General features: G+C 46.5%; 1 protein-coding gene across 3 annotated transcripts in view; it reads right to left on the reverse strand.

Annotated features, from left to right (window-relative positions):
- Positions 1–25,049, reverse strand: part of PHF11 (PHD finger protein 11) — a 1,101,640-nt gene that overhangs the window by 138,795 nt on the left and 937,796 nt on the right. Inside the window, exon 13 of one of the 3 annotated variants that reach the window (XM_069639871.1) lies at positions 3,957–4,001. The exons of the other annotated variants lie outside the window; for them this stretch is intronic. Coding sequence (XP_069495972.1) covers positions 3,957–4,001 — 45 coding nt within the window. The remainder of the gene's footprint in view (positions 1–3,956; positions 4,002–25,049) is intronic. 3 annotated transcript variants of the gene reach the window in all.

The following is a 25,049-nucleotide window of genomic DNA, read 5'->3' on the forward strand; positions in this document are numbered from 1 at the left end:
CAGCTTTTTAATATAATTAGCAGGATTAGCCCCAATGTGCCGGCGGTAGCCGCAACCCTCGACATGCAGAAAGCGTTCGATTCAGTCTCTTGGAGATACCTCTGGCGGGTGCTCGAACAATGCAAATTCGGGCCTGTTTTTCGCTCCTGGGTCAAGGTACTCTACTCAGGTCCTGTGGCCAGTGTCCGCACGGAGGACAGATGCTCCCCACTCTTTAATATTGCTAGGGGAACGAGACAGGGCTGCCCGTTCTCTCCCCTGATTTTCGCTATAGCGATAGAACCTTTCGCCGACATGCTTCGACAACTCCACTCACATAGAGGGCTTCGCTCGGCAGGTCAAGCCGATATTATATCCCTATATGCTGATGATGCACTCCTTCTCGTGCGGTCCCCCTCCACTAATTTACCCCCGATATTGAAAGATGTTATCCACTTCGGGCACATCTCAGGCCTCAAGGTGAACTGCGCAAAATCTACGCTTTTTCTGCTCACGGAATGCACCCTCCCCCCTCCTGACACTATGGGGTTCACATGGGCGCAATCGAAGTTCACTTATCTGGGGATTGAAATAACACGTCAGTTCGAGTCGACCCTCGAGGAGAACTATCAAAACTACCTTGCGCACCTGGCGGCTAAGACTCTGGCATGGAGCAAATTGCGGTAGAATAGGGATATTGAAAATTATAGTATTACCCCAATTACTATACAGGTTCACCAACGTCCCCCTGTGGCCGGGCGAGGGTTTCTTCCAAGCATTGACACGCAGTATCAACTTTTTGTGGCATTCGGGTGCGGTCAGGCTCAAGCTCGGTACCTTATCTACCCCGATGGCTGACGGCGGTTTCGGGGCCCCCGATTTTCTTAAATACTGGTTGGTTTCTCAAATCCAATAAACATCCTACTGGTTTAACACAGCAGACCGTCCTCCACATGTTAGACTAAAAAAACTGGCAGTTAGCGACTGTGACATCCGCTCCCTGGTGATCCAACCCGTTCCCTCGGCACGGGATACACTGAATCCAGTGGCTTGCACTTCCCTAGCGCTAACGAAAACGTGGAAATTGCTGGATACTCCTCATCCATTTCATGGCAATCTCCCACTGTGGAACTTTCTCCCCGGGATCCCACGTGTACCGCCATCGACTGTGCGCAGATGGGCTGAGGCGGGATACGAGTTGCTCCGTGACGTATTTGAGCAGGGTAGCTTTGTTGAGTGGCCCGACCTGCCCCTGCCCTTGAGGGGTGCCCCGAGTGCATGGCTTCAGTATTCATCTCTACGTAAAACCCTTAAACGAAACTACCCCATGTTTCCAGCAATGCCACCGGACGATCCCACTATTGAAGAACTGACTTCCCCCACACATACCAGAGGGAAAATATCTAGGCTATACACAATGATACAATCCAGATCCACTCCGAAATTCAACGGGCTAAGGCGGGCGTGGGAGGAAGACCTTGGGGTGTAGGTGACGGACGAACGCTGGGCTCACATGTGTGCCCGTATACATCAGGTGTCTTTTAATTCCCGCTTCAAATTGATTCAACTAAAGGTGTTGCATAGGTTTCATTATACCCCGAGCAGGTTGCATCGTATGCTTGGTGATCACTCCCCAAGATGCCCCAGGTGTGGACAGGATGGCGCCGACTATATACACATGATCTGGGCCTGTCCCCGCCTCTCCCAATTTTGGGGGATGGTGTTCACAACCGTATCTGCTATACTTGACCAACCTATCGACCCCTCCCCAATGAAGTGCCTATTCCATGACTTTCCCGGGCTACCCCGAAATTCCAAGAAACTGGCCGGCCTTTGCATGCTCCTTGCGGTACGAGCCATCCTGCTCTGTTGGCTTCGCACCGCCCACGCATGCTCAATGGCTCAGGGCTCTCACATGGGCCTCAGACACTGAGGAAACGTGGTCCTGCCTACAACTAGCCCACTCGAGGCCTAGGGATGTTTGGCTCAAGTTCCGCTCCTATATGTCAGATTTAAATGCGACACCGGATACATCTTCCCCAACTAATACACCCACTCATGCAGGTTGTCTATCCTGAGTTAAGGGTTCCCTTACACTGCGTTAGCACTGTATGCGTTCTTCATGGAAAATGTTCATACTATTTATTTATTTGGATTTGTATAGCGCACATCTGCCCAGGGGCACCGTGGCGCTGAAAGCAGTCTTACTTGTTACAGGCATACATGGTGTATATATAGATACAATGCAGAGGATATTTGCATATTTACATACAGTTGTGCTTGTTTACATACAGTTGTGAAAATACAGTAGGATAGGTGGGGTGGAGAGGTTAGTTAAACAGCGTGGTTTTGAGTAGTCTGCGGAAGGCATGGTATGAATTTTCGTTCCTTAAAGCGGTGGGGAGTGCGTTTCAGTTTTTGGGTGCTAAGTGTTGAAAGCTAGACCCTCCGGCTTTGCTTCTTTTGAATGTGGGTACATAGGTCTGATTGATCATGTGTGACCTAGTGGGTCTAGTGGATGTATTAAGGGTGATTTTTTCAGAAAGATAGGGCGTAGCCTTGGCGGAGAGGCATCTATGGGTGATGACCATGGTTTTGAATAGTATACGTTCTTTTTATTTATTTTATCTGGCTTGGGAGATGTGCTCCCTTTTAGGGATGCTTAGGGCTGCTCTTAGAGCATTGTTTTGTGTGGCTTGCATTTTTGTTAGGTTTTGTGGCGACGTGCCCAAGAAGAGAGCATTGCAGTAGTCCAATTTGGTACCTACTGTGGCTCTGGCTACGGACAGACAGTTTTTAATGGATAGGAAGGGTTTAACAGCATTGATTACCTTCGTGGTAAGTGCAGCAGAGGAGGCTATGGCATTGACTTGCCGAGTCATGGAGAGGGTGGAGTCAAGGTATACTCCTAGCGTTTTTACTGCAGTGGAGACTGTGATGGTGGAGTTATCTATATTAAAGGATTTGTACCGCAGTGGGAGTTTGTTTAGTGTTTCTTTGGTGCCAACTAGTAGGATCTCTGTTTTGTCCCCGTTTAAGCAGAGGCCGTTGGCTGCCATCCAGGTTTGGATGACTGTATAGATCTTGGTTAATGCTGCTGTGTCTTGTTCATAGACCCTTGTGAGAGGGAGCAGGACTTGCGTGTCGTCAGCATAGTTGGTGTAGGCTATGTGACGACGGTCCAGGTCATTGAACAGTGGGAGGGTGAAGAGGTTTTATAAGGTGGGGGCAGTGCAGGACCCTTGTGGGACGCCACAGTGGATAGTGGTGGGGGTAGCGCTCGCAGAGTCAGAAAAGACTTTCATAAATCGACCCTCGAGGAATAATTTGACCCAGGAGATGGCTTCTGGCGAGAAGTGGGCTTCATTTTTGAGTTGCGTGTCTAGAATATCATGATTGACCAGGTCAAAGACGGCAGATAGGTCTAGCAGGAGCAGGAGTGCTGGTTTGCCTTTGTCCATGATGTCATTTAGTTGGATTTTGAGATCTAGTAGGGCCGATTCGGTCCCATGTCCCGGCCGGAAACCCAATTGCCTTTTTCCTAAAATGCGATTTTCTTCCAGGTATTGCTGTATTTGTGTGTAGGCAACTTTGTCGAGGATCTTGTGCACGAAGGGAACAGTTGTGATGGATCTATAGTTGTTGGCGTTTTCAGGATCTAGAGTGGGTTTTTTGAGAAGAGGGCGCACCCAGGCTTCTTTTAAGCTGGTTGGGACTGACTTTGTCCTGAAAGATGCATTGATGAAGGTTTTAAGAAATGGTGCTAATGTTTCTACGCAGTCTTTGACTAGTTGAGCGGGGCAGGCCTCGCCTTTACAATTGGAGGGTTTGATTCTGTTAACGATACGATATCGACTACCTCTTTTTCTGAGACTTCTCTGAATTTGAATGGTGTAATAAGATTTGTCTAGATACTAGACACTAGATACATACTAGATGCACTAACTGTATTCCTGTACTGTTTTAACTGTACCTACCTTGTGCTTGCCTTGTGTCTTGTTCGCCTGCGTTCTGCTGCCAAGCTGTTTAATAAAAAAAGGTTTAAAAAATAAATAAAAGGGAGCTACACTAGCCTGTGGCCATCTTGTGCCGCGCCCCATGGCGGTCTCCCAAAAGATGCAACATTTTTAATCAAATCTTACGCCTAACAAAGAAACAAGGGAGGTGGCGCCAGGCCCTTGGCACCCACATTTTTCTGCCACCATTGTGTGCGGGCAGTCACTTTTTTTATGTACATGGCAGTCCCAGAGGCTGCTTTTGGTGCCAAGGGGATCGTGCAACTAATGAGGGGGTACTGGTATTGTAAACTACTCAAGGTCAGTGGTGGCAGGTGAATATATTTAGTGCAGAGGCATTAACATTTTCCACAAATTAGCACAAGCAAGCAAGCATAGAAAGAGAGCTATAAGTAATGGTGGCAAAATGGGTGTTTCTCCAGAGAACATTTTTTAAATACTCTGTTGAAAAGGATAATTTTACAGCATATATTTTGAGAACAATGAATTAAAAATTCAGACAATTTACAACTGGTTCTCTAGAGCAGTGCATGAAAAATGTTGTAGATGCCATATTATCAGCATTTGCCAACCTTTTCATGATACCAGAGTTCACAACACATGCCAGCATTTCCACTGTAAGTAATTGTATTGCAGCTTAGCCCATGTATATCCGAGCATTAGCAGCGTAAATCATTTCATAAAGCAGAGTCCATAATCTAATGAAAAGGAACGTTTTACATCATATTTTTGGAGAAAAATTGATACAAAACTCATACACTTTACAACTGGTTCTCTGGAGCAGTGCATGAGAACATGTAGTAGATGCCATATTGTCAACAGTACACAGGAGCATTTTACAACATGTTCATATCACCAGAGTTCACAACACATGCCAGCATTTCCACTGTAAGTCATTGTTATGCAGTTTAGCCCATGATATATCCAAGCATTAGCAGCATGATGTAGATGCCATAATAAAGTCCAGCATTCCTAATGTAAAGCACTTTAATTTTGAGGCCACAATTAATGTAAATACCATTTATGAAGATGCACACAAAATCTAGGCTTCTATGGTATCCGTAAATCAATTTCGTGAAGATGAAGCCACAATCTATGCCAGTATGGTCACTGCAAATCATGTTGATTAAGATGAAGATGTAGCCACAATACAATTCCAAAATTCTCCATATAGCGAAATGTCAACATCAATAACTTCCATGACAGAGTCCCCTACCGCCAAACACATGGATGCACTGCACACACCCACACATCACCTACACTCATACCCCCATACACACAAACATTGCAAATCAGAAGCAAGGAGCAATGACATATGCAGACTTGAACTCCGCCGGTGCAGAAAGGAACAAATCAGAAGACAGGCCTTTTCGGTTTATGTCTCCAGACTATGGAACCTCCTCCCCATCAATATTTGACATGCCCCCTCGCCTTTGCTAGCTTAAGACATTCATCATCAAGGAATGGCTTTTCCCTAATGCTTATGTCCACACACCCTCCACCTAACCTGAGACTGCGTGTCTGCTCCCCCAGTTTGCTCCCCTTGTTACTTTTACATCTTTTGGTGCCAAATTGGCCATCCTCCCCTTCCCTTCTTATTTGGGAGAATTTGTATTTCTGTGCCAATTCCCTTTAACCTTAGAGACCCCCAGCTCTGTTGCTGGACTCAGGGCGTTTTTAAATGTTTACTCCTGAGTGAGTGGGACTTTTTGCTCACTCACTCATGTGTTTTGCTGACTATGATTTTCTATGTTCCTTACTGTTGTTTTATGGAGTGTGGTAAACTCCATAGGCATTTGCTTTTGCATTCTGACACACACAGCACCTTGTGTGCAGTGCCACTGTGTTTAACTACATTTTCTTGAGTGAACTACAGTTCCCAAGAATAGTAAGATGACCCCTGTCTTGCTTACCTTTACTTTATGGGACCAGCACACAGCACACACCAACCTATGTGGATTGCGGGGGGTTACATAGTAACTCCATTAGCCCTTTCCTCGTGTAATATTTTGTTACACTAACTCACTTGAATGGCTGGTGGCAGTGGTTTCTTATTTACTACCTAGTGACATGTATCTGCAAGCTGATACCTCAGCTGCAGTGCTGCACACAAAGGTGACCATTTTCTCAAAATGGCCCCGGTCTTCTTTTTTTGCCATTTCTTGTTAAATAGTTTCTTCTGGGCTTTTACTCTGTTTTCATCAGATTTGAGTCCTTTCTGGGTTTTGCCTTTGGCGGCCTTCAGCACTGAACCCACCCAGGCTCCAGTGTGTCTGGAAAGGCAGGAAGTGAGGGAGGGTCCTGAAACTTCCCTGTCCTTTGTCTCTAGGTGTGCCTGAGTGAAAGCGGTTCTAACCTGCTGACTGGCTGTCCTGGAGGACAGCAGCCCTGCTATGTAATTGACAGCCTAGGGCTGTGAATGAATGGGAACTTGCATAAAAAGCAAGGTTTTTTGGGACTAAGAGCAGAGTCGACCACTGGAAGACAACATCCGAAACAGAAGATGGGAGAAGACGCCAGCAGCATCAGCCTGAACCGCGAAGTGCCCGGTGAAGCCCTACAGCTGTGCTGACCCCATGTTCAAATCGCCAGCGAAGACCCGTAAAGGGAGACTTTCTCCCTTAGGCTAGTGGGACCAATTACCATTGAGACAAACTCTAGTTTGGCACAACCCCCGACTTGCTGTGACTTTCCAAGGCTGCAGAAGCCCAATATCCGGGATACCTCGACCACCTGTGAGTGCATTGTCTTCCAAAGTCTGAATCCATCTAGATCTTCATGGGCATTCAGAGAAACCTACAGAAGAAAGAAATCCACATCCAGAGTCCCCTCACCAGAGTCCAGGACTGAGGGATCAGGAAACCCTAACCAGAGCTTTTCATTCTTCTTTGGTGCTGAGAAAAAGGAGCCAAAAACACAAAAAGCCACTGAATTGACGGAAATAAATTGCTGCTGAGTCCCTCTCTCGAGTGCTGCAGCAGGAGCCCGCCAGACGTCCTCCCTTTCGTCACCACGACCAAGGACAAGGTAGAAGGGTCTACTGCATTGCATCCTGAAGGCATCCAGCTGGAACCACTTCTTCATTTCAAAGGTACTGTTGGGTTTGGGGTACATTATCCTTTTGACATTTGGGGTGCTTCCTATCTTTGGGAGATCATTCAACCCTACACTAAATTGACCTCAACTTACCTGCATTGGCCTTACAGCTTGTGCTTTATAAAGGTGACTTCTCTTGAGTTGCTGTGATTTCTCTTTTGAACACTGACTATTTAAGAAAAACAATTCTAAGAAGAAGAGCATCAACACTTTGACTTTGCCCATTGACTTTGGCAGTCCTGGCTTCCTAAAGGGCTCCTTCTGAACCTATTGGCTTTGGCAGTGAATGTTCCCTTACACGTTTTAAATGTTGAACACTTTAATCCTGGGATAATAGACTTCCTGCATCCCTTTGGTAGAATCTAACTGTTCTTATAACTTATCAGTCTGTTATGATCTAACTCTAAACTTTCCTTCCGTAAAATAATTCAATATTGCAAAGGTGATACTACATAAATGCTATACTGACCTCAACTATAGTCACCTCTGGGTGCTGGAACATGTGTAACATATGAATGACTTACTCGCCTGCTTTATTGTTCACTGTTTGAACTGTTTCTAACGTGGGATTAATGTTACAGCTAATTATTGCTTTTTAAAGAATTATTTAAATATCCTTGTGTATAAATAAATAATGTATTATATAACTTTAAGTGTGTAAGTGTTTACTTGGACATCTGTATTTACTGATTTCATTGTACAGCTCTAGAGCTCACATTACCCCTCTTAAGATAAGCCTGGCTGCTCAGTCACACTACCAACTTGTGTAGTACAGGCCTATATTAAAAGGTGGGTTACCTAATACCAAAAGATACGTCTTGTGTAGTCCCCCAGCAGTTGGACTGCACTAATTCTTACCTAACACTGCTCCCTTGTATTATTCCTTACAATCTTCATTCACTGTGTACTTCGTCTTATATAAAGTAGTTTTTGGGGGTTTGTTCTGGGTACAACCTCTTACACCGGCGACCTCGATGTACCACCTTATGTGTTGTGTCGCGTTGGTGTGGTGGTTTTAGGAGGGACCAACCCCTGGTTTCTTGAGCAATCTGGAAACCACACCTTAACTGCGCCACCAAAATCTTTTTGTCTCCAGATATAAGTTTCCTTTATCCATATGGTTTCACTCAAATGAAATGTATTGATCGAGTTTGCCCAATGGTTGTTTACACGTGTTTCAGCCTCTCAAGGGCCTTTTTCAAAACGTAAGATTCTGGGCAGCAAATTTTATATGTTATGTGAGAAGGGGAAAATTCAAAAGATGCCACGAGATGTAAAAGAAAGATAAAGATGATCACTGTAAAACACATTACCAGTCATGTTGTGTAATCCTGTAGAATGTCAGGGTAGTCTGGTATGTATGTATGTATTTATTTTTTGTATAGCGCCGATAGCCCGTGGGCATCAGGGCGCTTAGGCAAACAACGAAAAACAAAACAATACAATAGGAACATCTGCGCTAAGCCATGAGGTGGTCATAATCCCCCGTATCGCAGTTCATCATCTGAAAAGATGAGTCTTCAACCCTTTCCTAGAAACAGTAAGGTTGGTAACGGTTCTGAGTGTTTCTGGAACACTGTTCCACAAGCTGGGGGCCTGCACCAAAAAGGAACTGCCCAGCCCAGATTTCAATTTAAACTTGGGGACGATCAACAGACATTTACCCTTTGAACGAAGATTCCTACTGGGGGTATGAAGCACTAAGCCCTTTTTTTTGATACTCAGGAGCAGAGCCGTACAGGCATTTATGCACCAGGCAGAGAGCTTTGAATTTAATACGCTCCTCCACTCTGAGCCAATGCAAGGCTATTCTCTCTGCATTAACATGATCTCTTTTCTTCAGATTTTTTACCAGCCTAACCGCGTTGTTCTGAAGCACCTGACAACTAGAAACATCCTTAGAGGAGACCCCTAATAACAGGGCATTGCCATAGTCAAGCCTTGATAGTATAATGGCCCTGGCTACGGTGGCCATATTACCCTCATTAAGAAACGGCCTAATGGCTTTCATGAGCCTTAAGTAATATGCCGCATTTTTTGTAGGTAGCTAGTCTGGGCATGAGAATCCACCTGTGAGTTGACCATTATTCCCAGGGTCTTCACTTTCTGGACCACCTGGATAGTGGCATTCTTGATTTTAAACAATTTATACTCAGCCCCCAAGTTTGCTAGCTGATGACTTGATCCAAACAGCATCAGCTCGGTTTTAGAGTTGTTCAGACACATCCAGTTTGTCTGCATCCAATCGTCGATTATCTTATAAACCCTGGCTATTATTTCACTGTCTGAATCATAGTGGCTGCCACCCAGTTCCAGAATGAGTTGGGTGTCGTCTGCGTAATTAGTAAACGACACCCCCGCATTCACCAGTAGACTGCACAATGTGCGCATGTATATGTTAAACAACATGGGGGACAGACTGGCCCCTTGTGGGACTCCGAATAAGATGTCATACGGATCGGAAAAACTACTGCCCCAATGTACTCTTGCTTGGCGATCCGAGAGGAAAGACAAGAGCCAATCAATGGCTCCTTCCGAGCAACCCACATTCTCTCTAATCGCCTTGATAAGAAGGCGATGATCCACCAGATCGAATGCGGCACTTAGATCCAAAAGCATAAGTACTCCCAACTTGCTTTTATCCATTAAGCTGAGCATCTGGTTCTGCAGGTCCAGCATTGCAGTTTCCATACTATGGGATGCTCTAAATCCAGATTGTTGTTGATGCAGGATCTCCTCATTCTCAACAAACTGCTGCAGTTGTTGTGTAGCTACCTTGTCCAATAACTTAAGAACAAAGTTTGAATTAGTTATTGGACGGAGATTCCCAGGGTCTTTGGGATCCAGACCTGCTTTTTTAACTAGAGGGGTAATAGTAACTTTCTTAAGATCTCTAGGCACTATGCCCTCTTGAAAAGATGAGTTCACTATTCTCTGTAGAATAGGAGCGAAGATGTCTTTATGTTGTAGAATGATGTTTGGAGGCAGGATATTTTCTGCACAACTGGTTGGCTTCATGTTATTCAGTACCTCTAACATCTCTGACTCTGAGATGGAGCTAAATTTAAAAGACTGCTTATCATACAAAAAGACATTAGTTTCATAGTGTATAGTACATAGACTATATATTGATGTTATTAGATACTAGTCCAAATATACCAACATGTTATGTTGAAACTTGCACTGTGTTCCTGCAAGACGCACACACGTACTGGCCCAGATCCAACTAAACACCCACCCTTCCAAACCTCTGCAGATGCCGGCAGTGTTCGCAGCGGCACACCATGAGAAACATGCACTGTCTTCCGCCCCCTGCCACAGACGATCACATTTCACCCGTCCCTCCGAGCACCCCGGCCCCTGCCCGAACCACCAACTGCATAACCATTGTAATCTGGTCACTAAACAGCACCAGTAAATCGAAAGCACCTGGGATGCTGCAGTTTAAAGATGTAGGGACAGAAGGCTCAGTCAGACAGACCTCTAGTGATAGCAACAGTAGCAGCATCAGTTTGAACAGAGGACAGCTATGTTTCACGCGCTCAGCTGGAGTACCCCTACCTAATTATCGAAGTACTTACCCAAGCACACAGAACACTAAACCCACAGGTCGCACTGGGGGTAGTGAGGAAATGCACCAGTTCAACCGGGGCTACTGGGCATGGGAAGCACTTTAATAGATGTGGGGGTTGTGGTATCACGTGAACCGCGTGATGACGTGCAACATCATCACGCAGATAAGTAAATAAAGAGGCCGGCATTGCGCCTTTTCCGGCAGACCGAATCAGAGCCGTTAAGTAACAGAACTGTGTCTGTCGTACTTAATGCGCAGTGCTGCGCCATGGCGGCCCAAGCTCACGGCCTCATAACATTGGCGACGAGGGAAGCCCAGGACACGCACCTGCCAGTCGGGCAGATTAGAAGCCCAAGGCGTCACACAACCATCCACCCAATGAAAAAGAAGGGGGGGGCACAAACACCCAGGGGTTTGGCGTGGCTCTCTCCAGAGGGTGCCTGTGTGCCGCCCCTCACCAGTTACACCACACAGGGTGCGATCCCACATAAGTGGAGTGCCGGCACGCCCGTTGTACTGGTGTGGGCAATCCCAGTGCCCAGAAAGGTGCAGTGGCTCCTCCAGGACTGCCTGTGCACCCACAAAAAGTGTCCAGTGCCAAAATGAAGAAAGAAAAACAAAAAATAAAGGGGCAGCAACACCTCCCGGAGTGCCTGTGCACCCCCAACTAGTATCTGTGTTGACCCACACATAAGGAGAAATGTCAACAGATGAAGCTGCCTCACCTGTTCCACCACGCCCTCAAGGGGGGGGGGGGTCCTCCCAACAACGTGGATCACTCGCACACTTGTGCGAGTTTGACATCGACAGAGCTAGGACCACAGTGGGAATTACGCCTGGATATGTACTTTAATGCCAAAGGGGAAAAAGACTATTTGACAAAAAAATGCACGCTTATCTATTCAGTGGGACCTGTGGTCCACAAGCTATTCAAGATCTTGCGCCCCACTGATGATTCACACAACGCAGCTGTCAAAGCGCTGACGATTACTTCGCTCCGATGGTGAACACAGACTGAGAAATTCGTTATGCACACCGCCATGCAACAAAGTGAGGAAGACAAATCCCGAAAACCTAAGGAACAAGGAGCACCTGGCGACAGAAGAAGCAGCAGAACCCTGCAACCCCAGGTCCCTGACCACAGTGTGGGTATGACCTTCCCCACGAGAAGCACTGCCCAGCAAAAGGGCACATCTGCACTAGGTGTGGAATCCCAAATCATTTCGCCAGGGTATGCAGACCCTCAGCCCCTGCCAGTGTACCAAGAGGAAAGGAATGCCCCAGAGGATTCGCACAAGAGAAGACGACCCAGTCCAACACTTAGTCCACTGATCCACAGATTGACCCTCCAGGTGAAGGCACAGGGGATGAGCAAGAAGATGTTTTCTTCATGTCAGCTGTACTCGGCGTCCACGGGAAATGCCAAACTCGATGTGCAATGACCATTCTGAACACCCCCATCCATGTGCTTCTCGACAAGGGTGCCTCAGTCAATGTAATGGCCGACAAGCAGTACCGGACATTACCGGGGGCCCCATCGCTTCAAGAAACGAGAGTGCGCATATTCACTTTTGAGGGCAAGACCCCTCTACCACTAGAAGGCACCTTTATTGCCACTGTTCAACAACATGGTGTCTCCATACGAGCCAGATTCTACGTGACCAAGGTAGCAACCCAAACACTACTTGGCTGTGCAGCAGCAGAAGCCCTGGGTCTCCTTCCCTTCACCCACGGAGTGTTCGTTGAAGATGTACAGATGCTACTACAAAAATTCCAAAACATATTCACATGAATAGGGCAGATGGAAGGCAAACCAATCCGGCTCCACATTGACGACAGAGTTCAGCCGGTGGCATTGAAACACCCAAGAGTGCCCTTCCACCTTCGCGAGAAAGTCGAGAAGGAGATACAAAACCTCATAGACCTTGACATTATTGAGCATGTTGAGGGGCCCACACCCTGGATATCCCCAATCGTCTTTGCCCACAAACCTAAACAGCCGGCAAAGTCCGTATTTGCATGGACATGCGACTAACCAATAAGGCAAATAAAAGAGAAAGACATTTAACCTGCATAATAGACGATATTATCGCAGAACGGAAGGAGCAACAGTCTTTTCCAAATTTGACCTCCACTCAGGTTACCAACAGCTTCTCCTCCAGCAGGACAGTCGATACATCACGACTTTCACAACCCACGTCGGTCTCTACAGGTATAAAAGGCTGAACTTTGGCATCTCGTCAGCCGCAGAGGGGTTTCAGAACGCCATACGTGGAGCACTGGCTGTGCTGCCAGGAACCTTGAATGTGAGCTATGCGATTCTAGTGGACCCTAAGTCAACATCTGGAACGGCTGGAGAAATCCTGGCGAGGATCCAGACCCTAGGCCTAACTCTCCATCGTGAAAAAAATGCGAGTTTCTGAAGAATAAAATCTTTTTTTTCTAGTTCATCTTCCAGGAAGGAGGACTATCTGTAACGCTCACCTGGCTCCCACGGAGGCGCTGGTCTGGTCTGGGTTGCTGTGGCCTCTTCAAGCGTGATGCGCAGAATTCGGACCACCGATTGAACAGGACCCCCAAATCTTGCTTGTCTGGCCCGTAGGAATATCCTTCTGCAGATGAGAAAGGGGATTAACTGTCTGCTGAATAGTGTGCTTGCTCCCCCCTTTCCTCCTTCGTTCTTCTCTGACTTCCTCCAAAACCCCCGGTTTAAGCTCACCTTATGGTTTGGAAGGATGAACTCTCCATCCTGCTTCTGGTGCAGGGGCGCGCGTTCGTCCAGGTACTTCACTGGTTTTCAGAATGGCGCTGGCAAATCCACTTGACTTTTCTGAGCGATACACCGTAAGTATGAAGATGCAAAAGTTCTAGTGTGAGCCTCCTTTTATGTTGTTTTTGCCTAACCTGTGATCTGTCCTTTATTTCAGGTGCAGAACAAAGGCGATGCGTTGAGGGGTTAAATTGCCGGTGGTAAAATCAGGTGAGTTAGTGATGAGGGCGACCCCTCTAAATGTCTTTATAATTCCCCAGTAATGTCTTTTGTCCTTTCCCCATAGGGGCCGGGGTGCGGTACCTTCCAAAGATGCGGAGCCGACCCGAGATGTGGAATGGTTCACCAAGAAAAGCCGGTAAGTAATATGGCTGAAAATTCGGCTTTCCTCTTGTGTTCCCTTGCTCACCTTTTGTCTCTTCTTCTCTCCCCTAGGTGCAGAGATGTGGCGACCGGTGCTGAGAGCCGCGATGGAGCCGGGTGGCGTCTTGGGAACAGGTGAGTGAAGCGCGGCGCTGCAGCGAGCAACGCAGTGCTTTTAAATGGAAGTCTTCCTTCAGGAATGCTGGCGTGAAGATTCCGGATGCAGGTAAGAAGGTTGAATAAGTTCTTGGTTTTCACCTTTCTCTTCTCTTCTTTCCTTACAGGTGTTCCAGGTTCAAGGCGGGCGTGGCTGGAGTCCAGGTGCAGGAGCAGACACGGTGAGCGTTCAGCTGCTGGGATGCAGAACAACACGAAGCACGTGTGGGTGTCCGGGCGTGTCTTAAATAGCCTTGGAAGAAGTTCCAGGTGAGTATTCTTCCACAGCCCCACCCAAGTAACAAAATAGTTCCTTCAGAAAAATAGTCCCTCCTAAGCCTCATTTGGCTTGGTTCTTCATGCAGCATGGTCTGCATCAGGTGAGTGTGCAGCATAGTCTGCTTCAGCTAAGTGCACCAAACACTTCCCCTTGTGAGCCTGGCTGATGTCCAACATGAGCCTGGCGCCAACGGCGCCAGGACAAAGTCCAAAGAGCCCCTATAAAGGGCCGCTGGGCTTTTACCCGGGGGCGTGATGCCTGCTCCCGGGGGTGCTGGGCCTGGCCTGGTGCTCCGGGGGTAGGCATCATGACACTATCCTCTGACCCGGCGAAGGTCAGGGACATCCAGGAAGCCAAAGCCCCAGAATCAGTATCAGAGGTAAGGATCTTCCTGGGGATGGACCCTTACGATGGCCACTTTATCAAGAACCTGGCTACCCTGTCAGAACCCCTAGGGAACCTCACAAAGCAATCCGCAGCATGGAGGTGGACAGCCCTGGAACAAACCTATTCAACAACATCAAGAAGGCACTGTCAGAAGAGTGCATCCCATCGTTCTTCAAACCCAAAAACAGACAGAAATAATAATTGACGCAGGCCCGTTTGGACTTGGGGCCATCCTCACCCAGACTAATAAGTATGGCCCAGCATATACTGTGGCATATGTCAGCCGAGCACTCTCTCCAACCGAGTAGAGGTATTCCCAGATTGAGCGTGAAGCTCGGGCCGTGCTGTGGGGATTCTGCCATTTCCATGTATATATCTATGGGAAACCTGTGAAGGTGGTCATTGATCCCAAACCCCTTCTACCCAACCCCCCCGCCGAATATAGAAAAATGGTTGCTCGCACTCCAAGAGTACAATGTTGACCTCAAATACAGGCCCGGACAGAACAAAGCTGCGGATGACCTTTCCTGCCACCCCAAAACGACAAATGCAGGCCCCTGTGAGGAGGTCGCTGCAGCTGAAGAACACTTACGGCTCATCATAGAAAGCTCAATCCCCAGCTCAATGAACAACGCCAAATTCAAGGCAGCATCGAGAAACAATGGGTGTTTCCAAATCCTGCGCTATGCCATGTCAGGACAGTGGAAATCCGCTCTTGAAGACCTAGGCTCAAGGACACAGGAAGCAAAAAACGCCCTAGAGCAACTATGGAAAATGCAAAGTGAACTAACATTTATGGATGATGGCATCCTCCCGAGAGGGCCCCACATAGTCATCCCTACTGAACTAACCAACAGGGTGATCACCCTTGACCATCAGAGCCATCAAGGCACAGCCAAAACGAAAAGCTGCCTTAGGCTCAAAGTCTGGTTCCTGGCACCTGAATTGAAAGTAGAGGAATTCATCAACACCTGCAAATGGTGCCAAGCCGCTGCTGCACATATTAGAGAACCATCCATTCAGTGCATGCCTCGAAGCGAAGAACCATTGGAAACCATTCACATGGACTTGGGCTCAACACAAAGAGACTTGCATTTCCCGGTCATGATAGACCAGTGGTCCCGGTACCCCGAAGTTGAGTTTGTCCTGTCCCTGGCTCTACAAGAAGCAATACTGGAGGTGGAGAAGATGTTTGCTACCTACCATTTCCCCAAAACAATATGCTAGGACAATGGCTCTCCGTTCCAAAGTGCGGGCCTAGAAGAATTCTTAGCAAAACTGAGAACTGAACACCGAAAAATCACACCTGTATGGCCACGAGCAAACAGTGAGGCAGAGCGCTTTTTAATGCGTACACTCAACAAATGCTTCCACATAGCACATGGACAAGGCACATGTGAGAAATTAGCACTGTTTCAATTTTTCCTTGAGTATAGAACAACCCCACACTGCTCCACCGGAGTGGCCCCAGCAGAAGATGTATTTCAGAGGGGCCCTTGCAGGTTTCTACCCTAATTGGAAGGGAGAACTGCAGGAATAGACAATGAAAACGTGCGTGCCCGGAGTCACAATCCAAAAGGAGATCATGCGAGGACTACGAGAACATGACATAGCGGTAGGCAACACAGTCCCAGTGAGAGCTCGCCACCCAGAAGGAACATTGTCTCTCCCACATGAGCCCTCACATCTAAAAGTAGTGCTGGTGCAAGGATCACAAGTAACAGCAGCAGACAATCATGGACTAGTGACATGGAACTCCAGTTTCTTTAGAAGGCTCTGAGGCCCACCCCGGCTGCAAACTGACTGGTATGGACAGAGGATGAACAATAACTCACAACGCTCCTAAGCAAGTGACGCGGAAGGCGACAACCTAGGGGATCCTTATCCATGGAGGATGACAGAGCCAATAACCCTGGGAGGTGGACATCGCCCACAACTGGCCCCAGCCAGTGAGACTGGAGGATGATACCCAGCCCAGGAGCTGAGAGGGCCAACACGACTGAAGGACTAGGACCTGAGCACTTAAGCGGTGGACACTCAGGGGATATAAAGCCTGGCTAATTACCCCAACAAGGAGTAACCGCGAGTTCCTCGATATGTTGTATTCTTCTGTTATGTGTTCTTTAAACGTGTGCCTTACTGTTGTTTATGACATGTTCTGCAGATCAAAGATTTGCTGTTATAAAAATGGGGCAGAGTGTGGTATCACGTCAACCGCGTGATGACGTGTGATGTCATCACGCGGATAAGTAAATAAAGAAGCCTGCTTCGTGCCTTTTCCGGCAGACCGAAGCGGGCCGTCAAGTAACAACAACTGCGTCTGTCATACTTTATGCATGGCTCTGCACCACGGCGGCCAAAGCTCACGGGGTAGGAACAGAGACACACTAATAAGCACTTAGATGGTTCTTTTTGGTCGGGGATGGGAATGTTACTACTGGACTCGCCCGTAGGTGGCAAGATCTATTTAATTTATTTTCTATGGCATTCAAAGAAAGGCACCAGCCAGGTCCTCCACACAGGTAGTATGCTAACACCACCAAAGTTACACTAGAACGTCCAATTCACCATCTTGAGAGACCTAAGAAAATTACACAAACCGAGATTAAGGCATGTATAACTCGCACCACGTCTGTGGACACGTGCCGCAGGCACGGCTCCCCATCCATGCACTGTAGAATGCAGCTATGGCTAGGCAAATCCAGTCTAGCCGTTAGCATATCCATCCACACTGAAACCCGTGATATACCTCAACACATCTTCCATTAGCATACAGCGACAACCTACGTAGAAAGAAAATGTGGTCTAGCTGGGCGCACATCAAATCTCCTGCACTAGCACTGTACCCTAATCCACCAACAGCACCCACCCACGTGCCAGACCTTGGGGTTGCTTACTGGGGCCCATCCAACCCTTCTAAATCCTAACCTGGCAGAATGCACACATGCATTTTAAACTTAACACTTAGAATCTCCCATACATGGATTTCGGTTCCCCAAGGGCGTTCCAACCACAAAGCGCATTGAGGCCATACAAATGAAGAAAGGGCGCTATAGAAATTACGATTACAATTACAAATACGAAGATAGCCGATGTGTTACACTTGGAGGATTTTGAGGGAAGCCAATGTGTTGCATTATTTACTAATAACTCTCTAACTTCTTAACACTAAGCATAACTAACTGGACACAAACCTCAGCCACGAGACCCCGAAACTACAAACACTCTCCCATCTCTCCACAGCACCAAACACACACCTAAGACACCCGCATACAAAATACAAATACCAATCCACCAAAATCATAATATTTTTTCCGACCTGAAGCTACCAACAGCACATCAAATCTCTCTGGTGCTTTCCCCTCTCATTCCCACACCGCTTCCTTTTCAGATCTGCCTTAGCGCCTGGAGACCATGAAAAATGGCAACAGTGTGCGGTAAACGTCCCTATAACTTAACATTACATTACATTATAAGAAGAGCCAACCTGCAGGGCAGCAGTATGTCAGCACTCCATGCAAACCAGATCCCACCTGGGAGAAATAAAACAGCATTAACTGGCATTAAGAGCTATGTGGGCTGCGTACTACCGATGCCACATGAGTGAATAATCGAACGAGGAGCCGGAGCTCTTCTGCGGCTGGTGTGGAAGCCACACAGTGAACTCCAGTTTTGGCACACATGGTTAGCAAACCCCTGCACACCCTCAGGGACTTAAACCAGGCTATAAATCAGGCAAAGTAAAGTTTCCTTGAAGAGCACAGAGACATGTCACCCAACACAAACACTTTGCAGCACAGACCACCATTGTGGAGGTACGGTGGACTCTAGTGGAGAAAAGGAGCAGGGCTTAACCTGCTCTTTCAGAGTTTCTGTAATTGTAATCCTACCGGACAGGGATGACTAGGTCAGATTGTCCACAGGAGGTGGGTAGGTGGATAAAAGAAGCCCCTGGGAAACAGGAAGTTGTGGGTTGTAGGATGAGGTCAGGAGAAGAGGAATAGCAAACCAAGAGATCAGCAGAAGGAAGGACACTGGAGTCCCTTTTTGGAGCAGGTGCGGAATTGGTTATTGAGTGCAAGTGGTACTGCATAGCGAGTGTGCATGAGAGACTAACAAATGCAATTAGGAGAAGGAGTGAATGTGAAGTGAATGTGAGAGTGAAAGAGGGTCTGAGAAGATGAAGTTGTAGTAGTAGAGTGGAGGAGGCAGCAGTAGTAGTGTGGAACATTAGGTATTCACCTCTAGCATAACTTAGGGATCGATATTCAGTATATACCAACCTGCGGATTAGGAACGCCTGGGATATAGAGGATTGGTGCTTTCTAGATGCGAAAGAGAGGAACTGCCTTTGGGCCCAGAGAAAACATTAAATAAAAACCTTTTGAATTGTCAGAGACTCAGAGTATTCCTTGAGTCCTCTAAGGCAACAGACAATGAGCAAAGATCAGGGTCGTGAAGGACTGGATCCACTGTGACTAAAAATGTGCACTGTGACATGCCTGAGTGGCCTCTTTTATAGACTCTTGGGTGTGAACACTTAGGAAAATCAATTTCTGATCGTTTCGACTTGGGTCTTGTTTTTTCTGGAGCAAGTGGTACACAGGGTACATTTCGGGACGTCATTTAGGGGTCGCCATACCTCTGTGGTCACCCTTGCGACCCCTAGATTTTGTATTGCAAGCTCATGGGCTGTGGCCAGCACCATTTGGCTCTTTAGTTCTGGAGTGGCTGGCTCTCTTGTTAAAGCCCCTTAAAAAAGAAGAATAAGAAGAAAAGGAGTGACACAAGTCTAACACTTTCAGCACAGACGCTAAATAAGAAAGATTAAGAATACCAAGTAATGTGTCTTTCTGGAATTCTATACAATAATTGCTAGACTCGGCCCACTTCAGTGGGTGAGTCACTGATTTAGTCTGTTCTTAAACGCCTCAACTCAGCCTTTCATCCTTCTGAGGTCAATAAATGAGTACCATCACAGGTTGGGTGATATTGGGTGTATATTTTTTCTATATAAAGCGCTTACGCGTACGTGCTGTCTCTCCCCCTTTGACTTCCACCCTCCCCTCTACTCCCTCTACCCTTTCCCTTTCTTCCTTCCCATACCTCTCCTCTTCCTTCCCAAATGCAAATTGTTCTACATGCTGTTTTTCTGGTTTGAATGTTTATTTTATTGCTTCAGTGTTCCATGTTTAATGTATTTTGGTTGCTATGCTGTAAAGCGCTTTGGTGTAAAGCGCTATATAAATAATAAAATACCAATACAAATAAAAATTATCATTTGGTCATGGACGTCTGCTTGCATTCACAGTAATTTGGTAATATGGGCCTACACACACTGATCTTAACGATACATATGGCGATCCATTCTTGTATGAAATTTACATCACATTATAGTGATATCATAACCATATTTTTTGTAGTGTACAATGCTATGTGATAGCACTTCCTGTTTTGTCAACGGGTGAAAGGTCATGTTCCATCGCATCCCGCGATATCACTTTGGGGTGGGGTCAAATGACATCACTTCCTGTGATGTCACCAGGGGGTCAAGGGTCGTGTGATGTCACTTCTGCTACCCCTGGCATTTTGGTGAAATGACGTCCCTGGTACGTTTGACCCCACCCTGAAACAGTTAATGATCTTAGAACATATTTCGTAATCTCCCTTGTTAACAAAACAGTGAACTTCACCTCTCTCTGTATATTCTGTGGCCTTCTCTGTGTCAGATGTTTTAAGTGGCTTGAACCATATTGAAGCCTATCTAAATATTGGTGATTTGAATCAGTTTGAATGATTCTAACCAATTTAAATGTGCTGATTTATTATACATTATGGTATACCCTCTGATCTCACAATCCAACCCCACACTTCTGGGACAAAAACAAGCTGTATTGGAGCTCACTCAAACTCTCCTTTATTTAAATAATGTCAAACCTGCAGGGTCCCCTAAATTAATGCAGGGGAAGTCACCACAATCACATACAGAGAAAAACGTGCTTATAAAAAGAATAAATTAACTGCCTGTACACCCACACAATCAAACATAACTGAATATATCTATAATTAGACCTCTACTTCTAACTATCACAATACTGTTCAATCTTGACATGCTGCTTGTCGGCTAATAATATTTACACTGTCGCTACTCAAGTGCAGCATACATCTCTTTGCTTTGATTAAATGACCATTCTTAACAGCTCTTTATTTACTATTGGACATATATTGCTGTTGCTATGGATTTCATTTTAATGATGCATTTACATGTGATGCAATGGGTTTCTAACATGCACATGTAAATAAAAACCAAGCTATGGTAGGTTGAATCAAAATCCACAAGGTTGGGTTAAGGGAACCTGTGCTTTGAATTTTCAACCCACAGAATATTGATTCATCTACACAATCTGGGAATATAGTTTTGCCATGGTCTTAAGGTATAATAAGTTTCCTCCCACTTCACATTGCAGATTTGGTTTATCAAGTGCAGTCTCCTTCCTTGTCTGCACTATGGTTATGAACGAGGTTCGAATGTTCATTTAAATTTGCATTATTTTTTATGGAATGTAGCGGCCTGGCTAAGCTCCCTTCCATTCCAATGTACTTTTTTTTAAATTACTAGGCTTTCACAGATGTTGGTTTATTCATTCTCTGTTAGACTTTGGGGTGTGCGCCTCAGTTCACAGCCACAGTTATTGACTATACCTGTGAAAACACATGGGTTTCATTTACTCTGCTTGGGTGGCAAGGGACTATGCGCCCTGCACAGAGATGCTATTGGATTCCAGTTTGAATTAATCTTCCCTTGCATTGAATAGGCTCAGAAAGGAGGATACATTTCACAACAACATGGTACAACATTCTACTTGCATTCAATTGCTTATACTTTATCAGACAGTGGGATGAGCGCAGGAAAACGTTATGCGTTCTACCTTGACTCAGATCTCATTTAGCTTTGAATATAGTGAGAGAGCAAGATGCATTTCACACTAAAATTCTCAAACATTCTATTTGGAAAAAGTTCCCTCTTAACGGCTCAGCCTCCCAGTTCAATCCATTCCAGAGACTTAGCAGAGAAATGATTATATAGAACTTCATTTGGGATTTTTATGCTCTCTTTTGGATCATTCTTTTAAAGCAAAAAGCCATAATGGATCCTCATAGCCTCAAGGTAATATCTTCAATCAGCTAGGCCCCTTCACTCCCCTGTTTAACCGCTTCTGGGACTCAGGTCTGCATCAGTTAAAATCTGCCTCAGGCTTCCCCTTGGACAAGACCCACAGTCCCTTCCATCTCAAGATGTCATCCCTAACCAGCACTTATCCATTTGGATAAAAGGTTCCAATCTGCAGCCTTCAGAATCCCAGTGCTCATTTTCTTACTTCCTGTGGATTCTTCTGATATAGGCTACCATTTTCCCATGCAATGTCATACAACATCGAATGTTCCTATTGGTGAAATCTTACCACTGGTCTGCTGAGTAGGTTGACACTCCCACAGAATGAGAACACACCCTTGATTTAACAGGACCAAAGTATTGTTAACATGTTTCAGAGGGGTGGTTCTGAACAATTTAGACTCAAATGTATATTTCTCCAATAAGTACTGAAAAGAATGTTACCCATGAATAATGTTTTTTTTTAAAAAACTTTCTTTATTAAAGCACTTGGTATCACATATCACAAACAATGCATAAATAACATAGCAGCAGTCAGCAGCAATAGAAGTACAGTTGACAACAGGCATGGGAAAATAAGGAGACAATATCGTCCAACAATAAAGAAACAAGGTGGTGGCAGAGGCAGGTTTTCATGGGGTACAATGGGTATGCCGGATGGGAAGGGCTGCCACACATCTCTAGGGCGGCTGCTCGCTGGTTGCAAGGACGCCCATTGGTCCTCATCATCGTTGGCCCAGGTGACAGCCCATAATCATTGATTGGATGTCGAAATAGTGGGTTTAAGCCAGTGCAGTAGCAAACACCTCAACACCAGTAGTAGACATATAGCAACAAGTTTATGCCTTGGTCCCGCTAAGTTGTCAAACACGTGAAACAGGCAATGCATGGGGGTGGCCTCCAATCTGCTCTTGATCCTATTGGCCATTATAGCACATGCCTCCTCCCAGTATCCACCAAGTCTAGGGCAGCTCCCCACCATGTGGACATAGCCAGCATTATAATCCCTACATCTGGGGCAACGGCCCGTGCTTGACTTAGAGAATAGGCGCAGCCGAGTCGAAATGAAGTGATACCTGTGCAATACCTTGAGCTGTAGTAAGCGAAATTGGGAACTCATAAAACTGCACAGGTTTGCATGCACATGTCCCCCCAACCCCCTCTCGCCACAAGGTCTCGTCAGTTAAGTCCAAATTCATGTCTCATGCCCATTTGGACCGGAGCGTATCTAGGGGCGCCGGGACCCGGCTCTAAAGCAAGATGTATAAATTGGAAACAATGCTGCAAGCGCTATGTGCAGTCATAATGTACCCTAGTATGCGATCGTTTTCAGGCTTTACCAGGAAATCGGCTCACCACCCCCTGAATGCTCTACGCAGACCAATATATCAAAGCCACTGCGAGGACCTATGCTGCACAATTACAGGGATATCATCTGCAGCTAAAACGTTCCCTTCCAGGTACATGTTACCCAATGACCTAAAATCGCTCAGCGCTCACCGTCTCTCCATGGCAGTATCTACACTGAGGAATGTTGAGATACAATTCCATAAGGGGAGGTCACTATGGTAAGGATGATCCACCCCCAGTAGTTTCCATAATTTCCACCAGGCCAGAGCAGTCACACTTGCAGGGTCGAATGAGCACAGTTGTGAAAACCAGGGAGTAAGCACAAGGGACCTAATATCCCAAACCTGCGTGGAATATATTTCCAGTTTAAGATGCGGGTTGGGTGCATCATGTAGAAACCAGTAGGCTGCAAACAGCACCTGCGCCACTAGCCAGTATTACCCAAAGTCAGGGGCAGCAAACCCATGTGCGTAGGGTAACGACAATGTGCCCCATTTAAGGTGCGCAGCCCCAGAGTGCCAAACAAATATGCTAATACTGACATCCAGCTCCTTAAAGAACTCTACCCCAGGCCAAGGCATGGCGGTATGTCCTGGAAGAAATAGAGGAGTTTGGGAAGAACTACTATTTTGAGCAAGGCCATTTTACCCGCAATAGACAGCAGAAGCCGTGCCCATGCCTGTAGCTTGAGAACGAGATGTGACAGACATTCGGCATAGTTATGGGTCAATAAAGTAGCATGTTGTCTAGTCACTACAATCTCCAGGTATTGCATCTCGGATGGGGCCCAGGAGATGCCGAGCAAGAACTGCAGTCCTCCACTGGCTTGCTGGGATTCAGGAGGATGGTGCATGGTGGTGGGAACCGTTTGCAACTCAAAGGTCTCAAGCCACACCTTATGGAGATGGGGAATCAGGGAAGCGCTGAAATTTTATAGAATTCAATGTCAAGGCCATCGGGAACAGGGGTTTTCGCAGTGGGTAAAGCATAGATTGCCCTAGCAATTTCGTCCGGGGAGATTGGGAGGTCTAACTGAGCTGCCGCCTCGGGGGACAACTGCGTGAGTGGGAGATCAGTCAGGAATCCGGCTATGTTAGCCCGAGCATGTGTCCTTATTTGCATATAGATCAGTATAGAAGGTCTCAAAACTATATTACCATCAGATAACGTGTGCACTAGGTCACCTGAGCTGTCTTTAATGAGTGGAAGGCAGCAGCTGCCATTCGCCTGGCATACCACCCGAGCCAGAAGTCTGCCCGGTTGCTCATCCCCCCCAAAGCGCCTCGCTGGGGCGTCCAGGAACTTAAGTTCCCTCTCCACGTGGGCCCTGAATGTGTCTAACGCATCATTGACCTGTGCAAGTGTGATGGAGCAGGGCCGATCGAAATGTTGCTGTTCTAAGTGGCTATGGGAATCCTCACTGTCCATGATATCCAGCCAGATAGTCCTGAGAACCCCAAACTCGGTGGCCATCGCAATCCCATGAATGTAGGCCTTGAAAGACTCCTACAGTCTGCCTACCAAGGACACTGACACCTCATTTGTCTGAAAGTATAAAAAGACATGCATACGAAGGCAACATCTAGAAACGTCTGGGATTTAGTGAGCCAATTTGGGCGGGGCCTTGGGAGCCCATCCAGCTGGAGAGTAACTAATATAGGGGAGTTGTCGAAGAACATTCTGGGCAATATACACACAACTGTGACAACCTCAAGAAGGACATCAGAGACAAGCCACAAATCTATACGGGAAAAGGAGTTGTGCACTGAGGAGTAGAAGGAATATGAACGAGTGCATGGGTTAAGGGCCCTCCAGGCATCCACCATACCCAGCTTTGTAATTCAATTCTGTATTATATGAACGGCCTTCGTGAGCATCCACAAGCTAAGGCGAGATCTATCAAG

Source organism: Ambystoma mexicanum, chromosome 7q, assembly GCF_040938575.1.
Source record: "Ambystoma mexicanum isolate Mex_15411 chromosome 7q, UKY_AmexF1_1, whole genome shotgun sequence".
NCBI lineage: Eukaryota > Metazoa > Chordata > Amphibia > Caudata > Ambystomatidae > Ambystoma > Ambystoma mexicanum.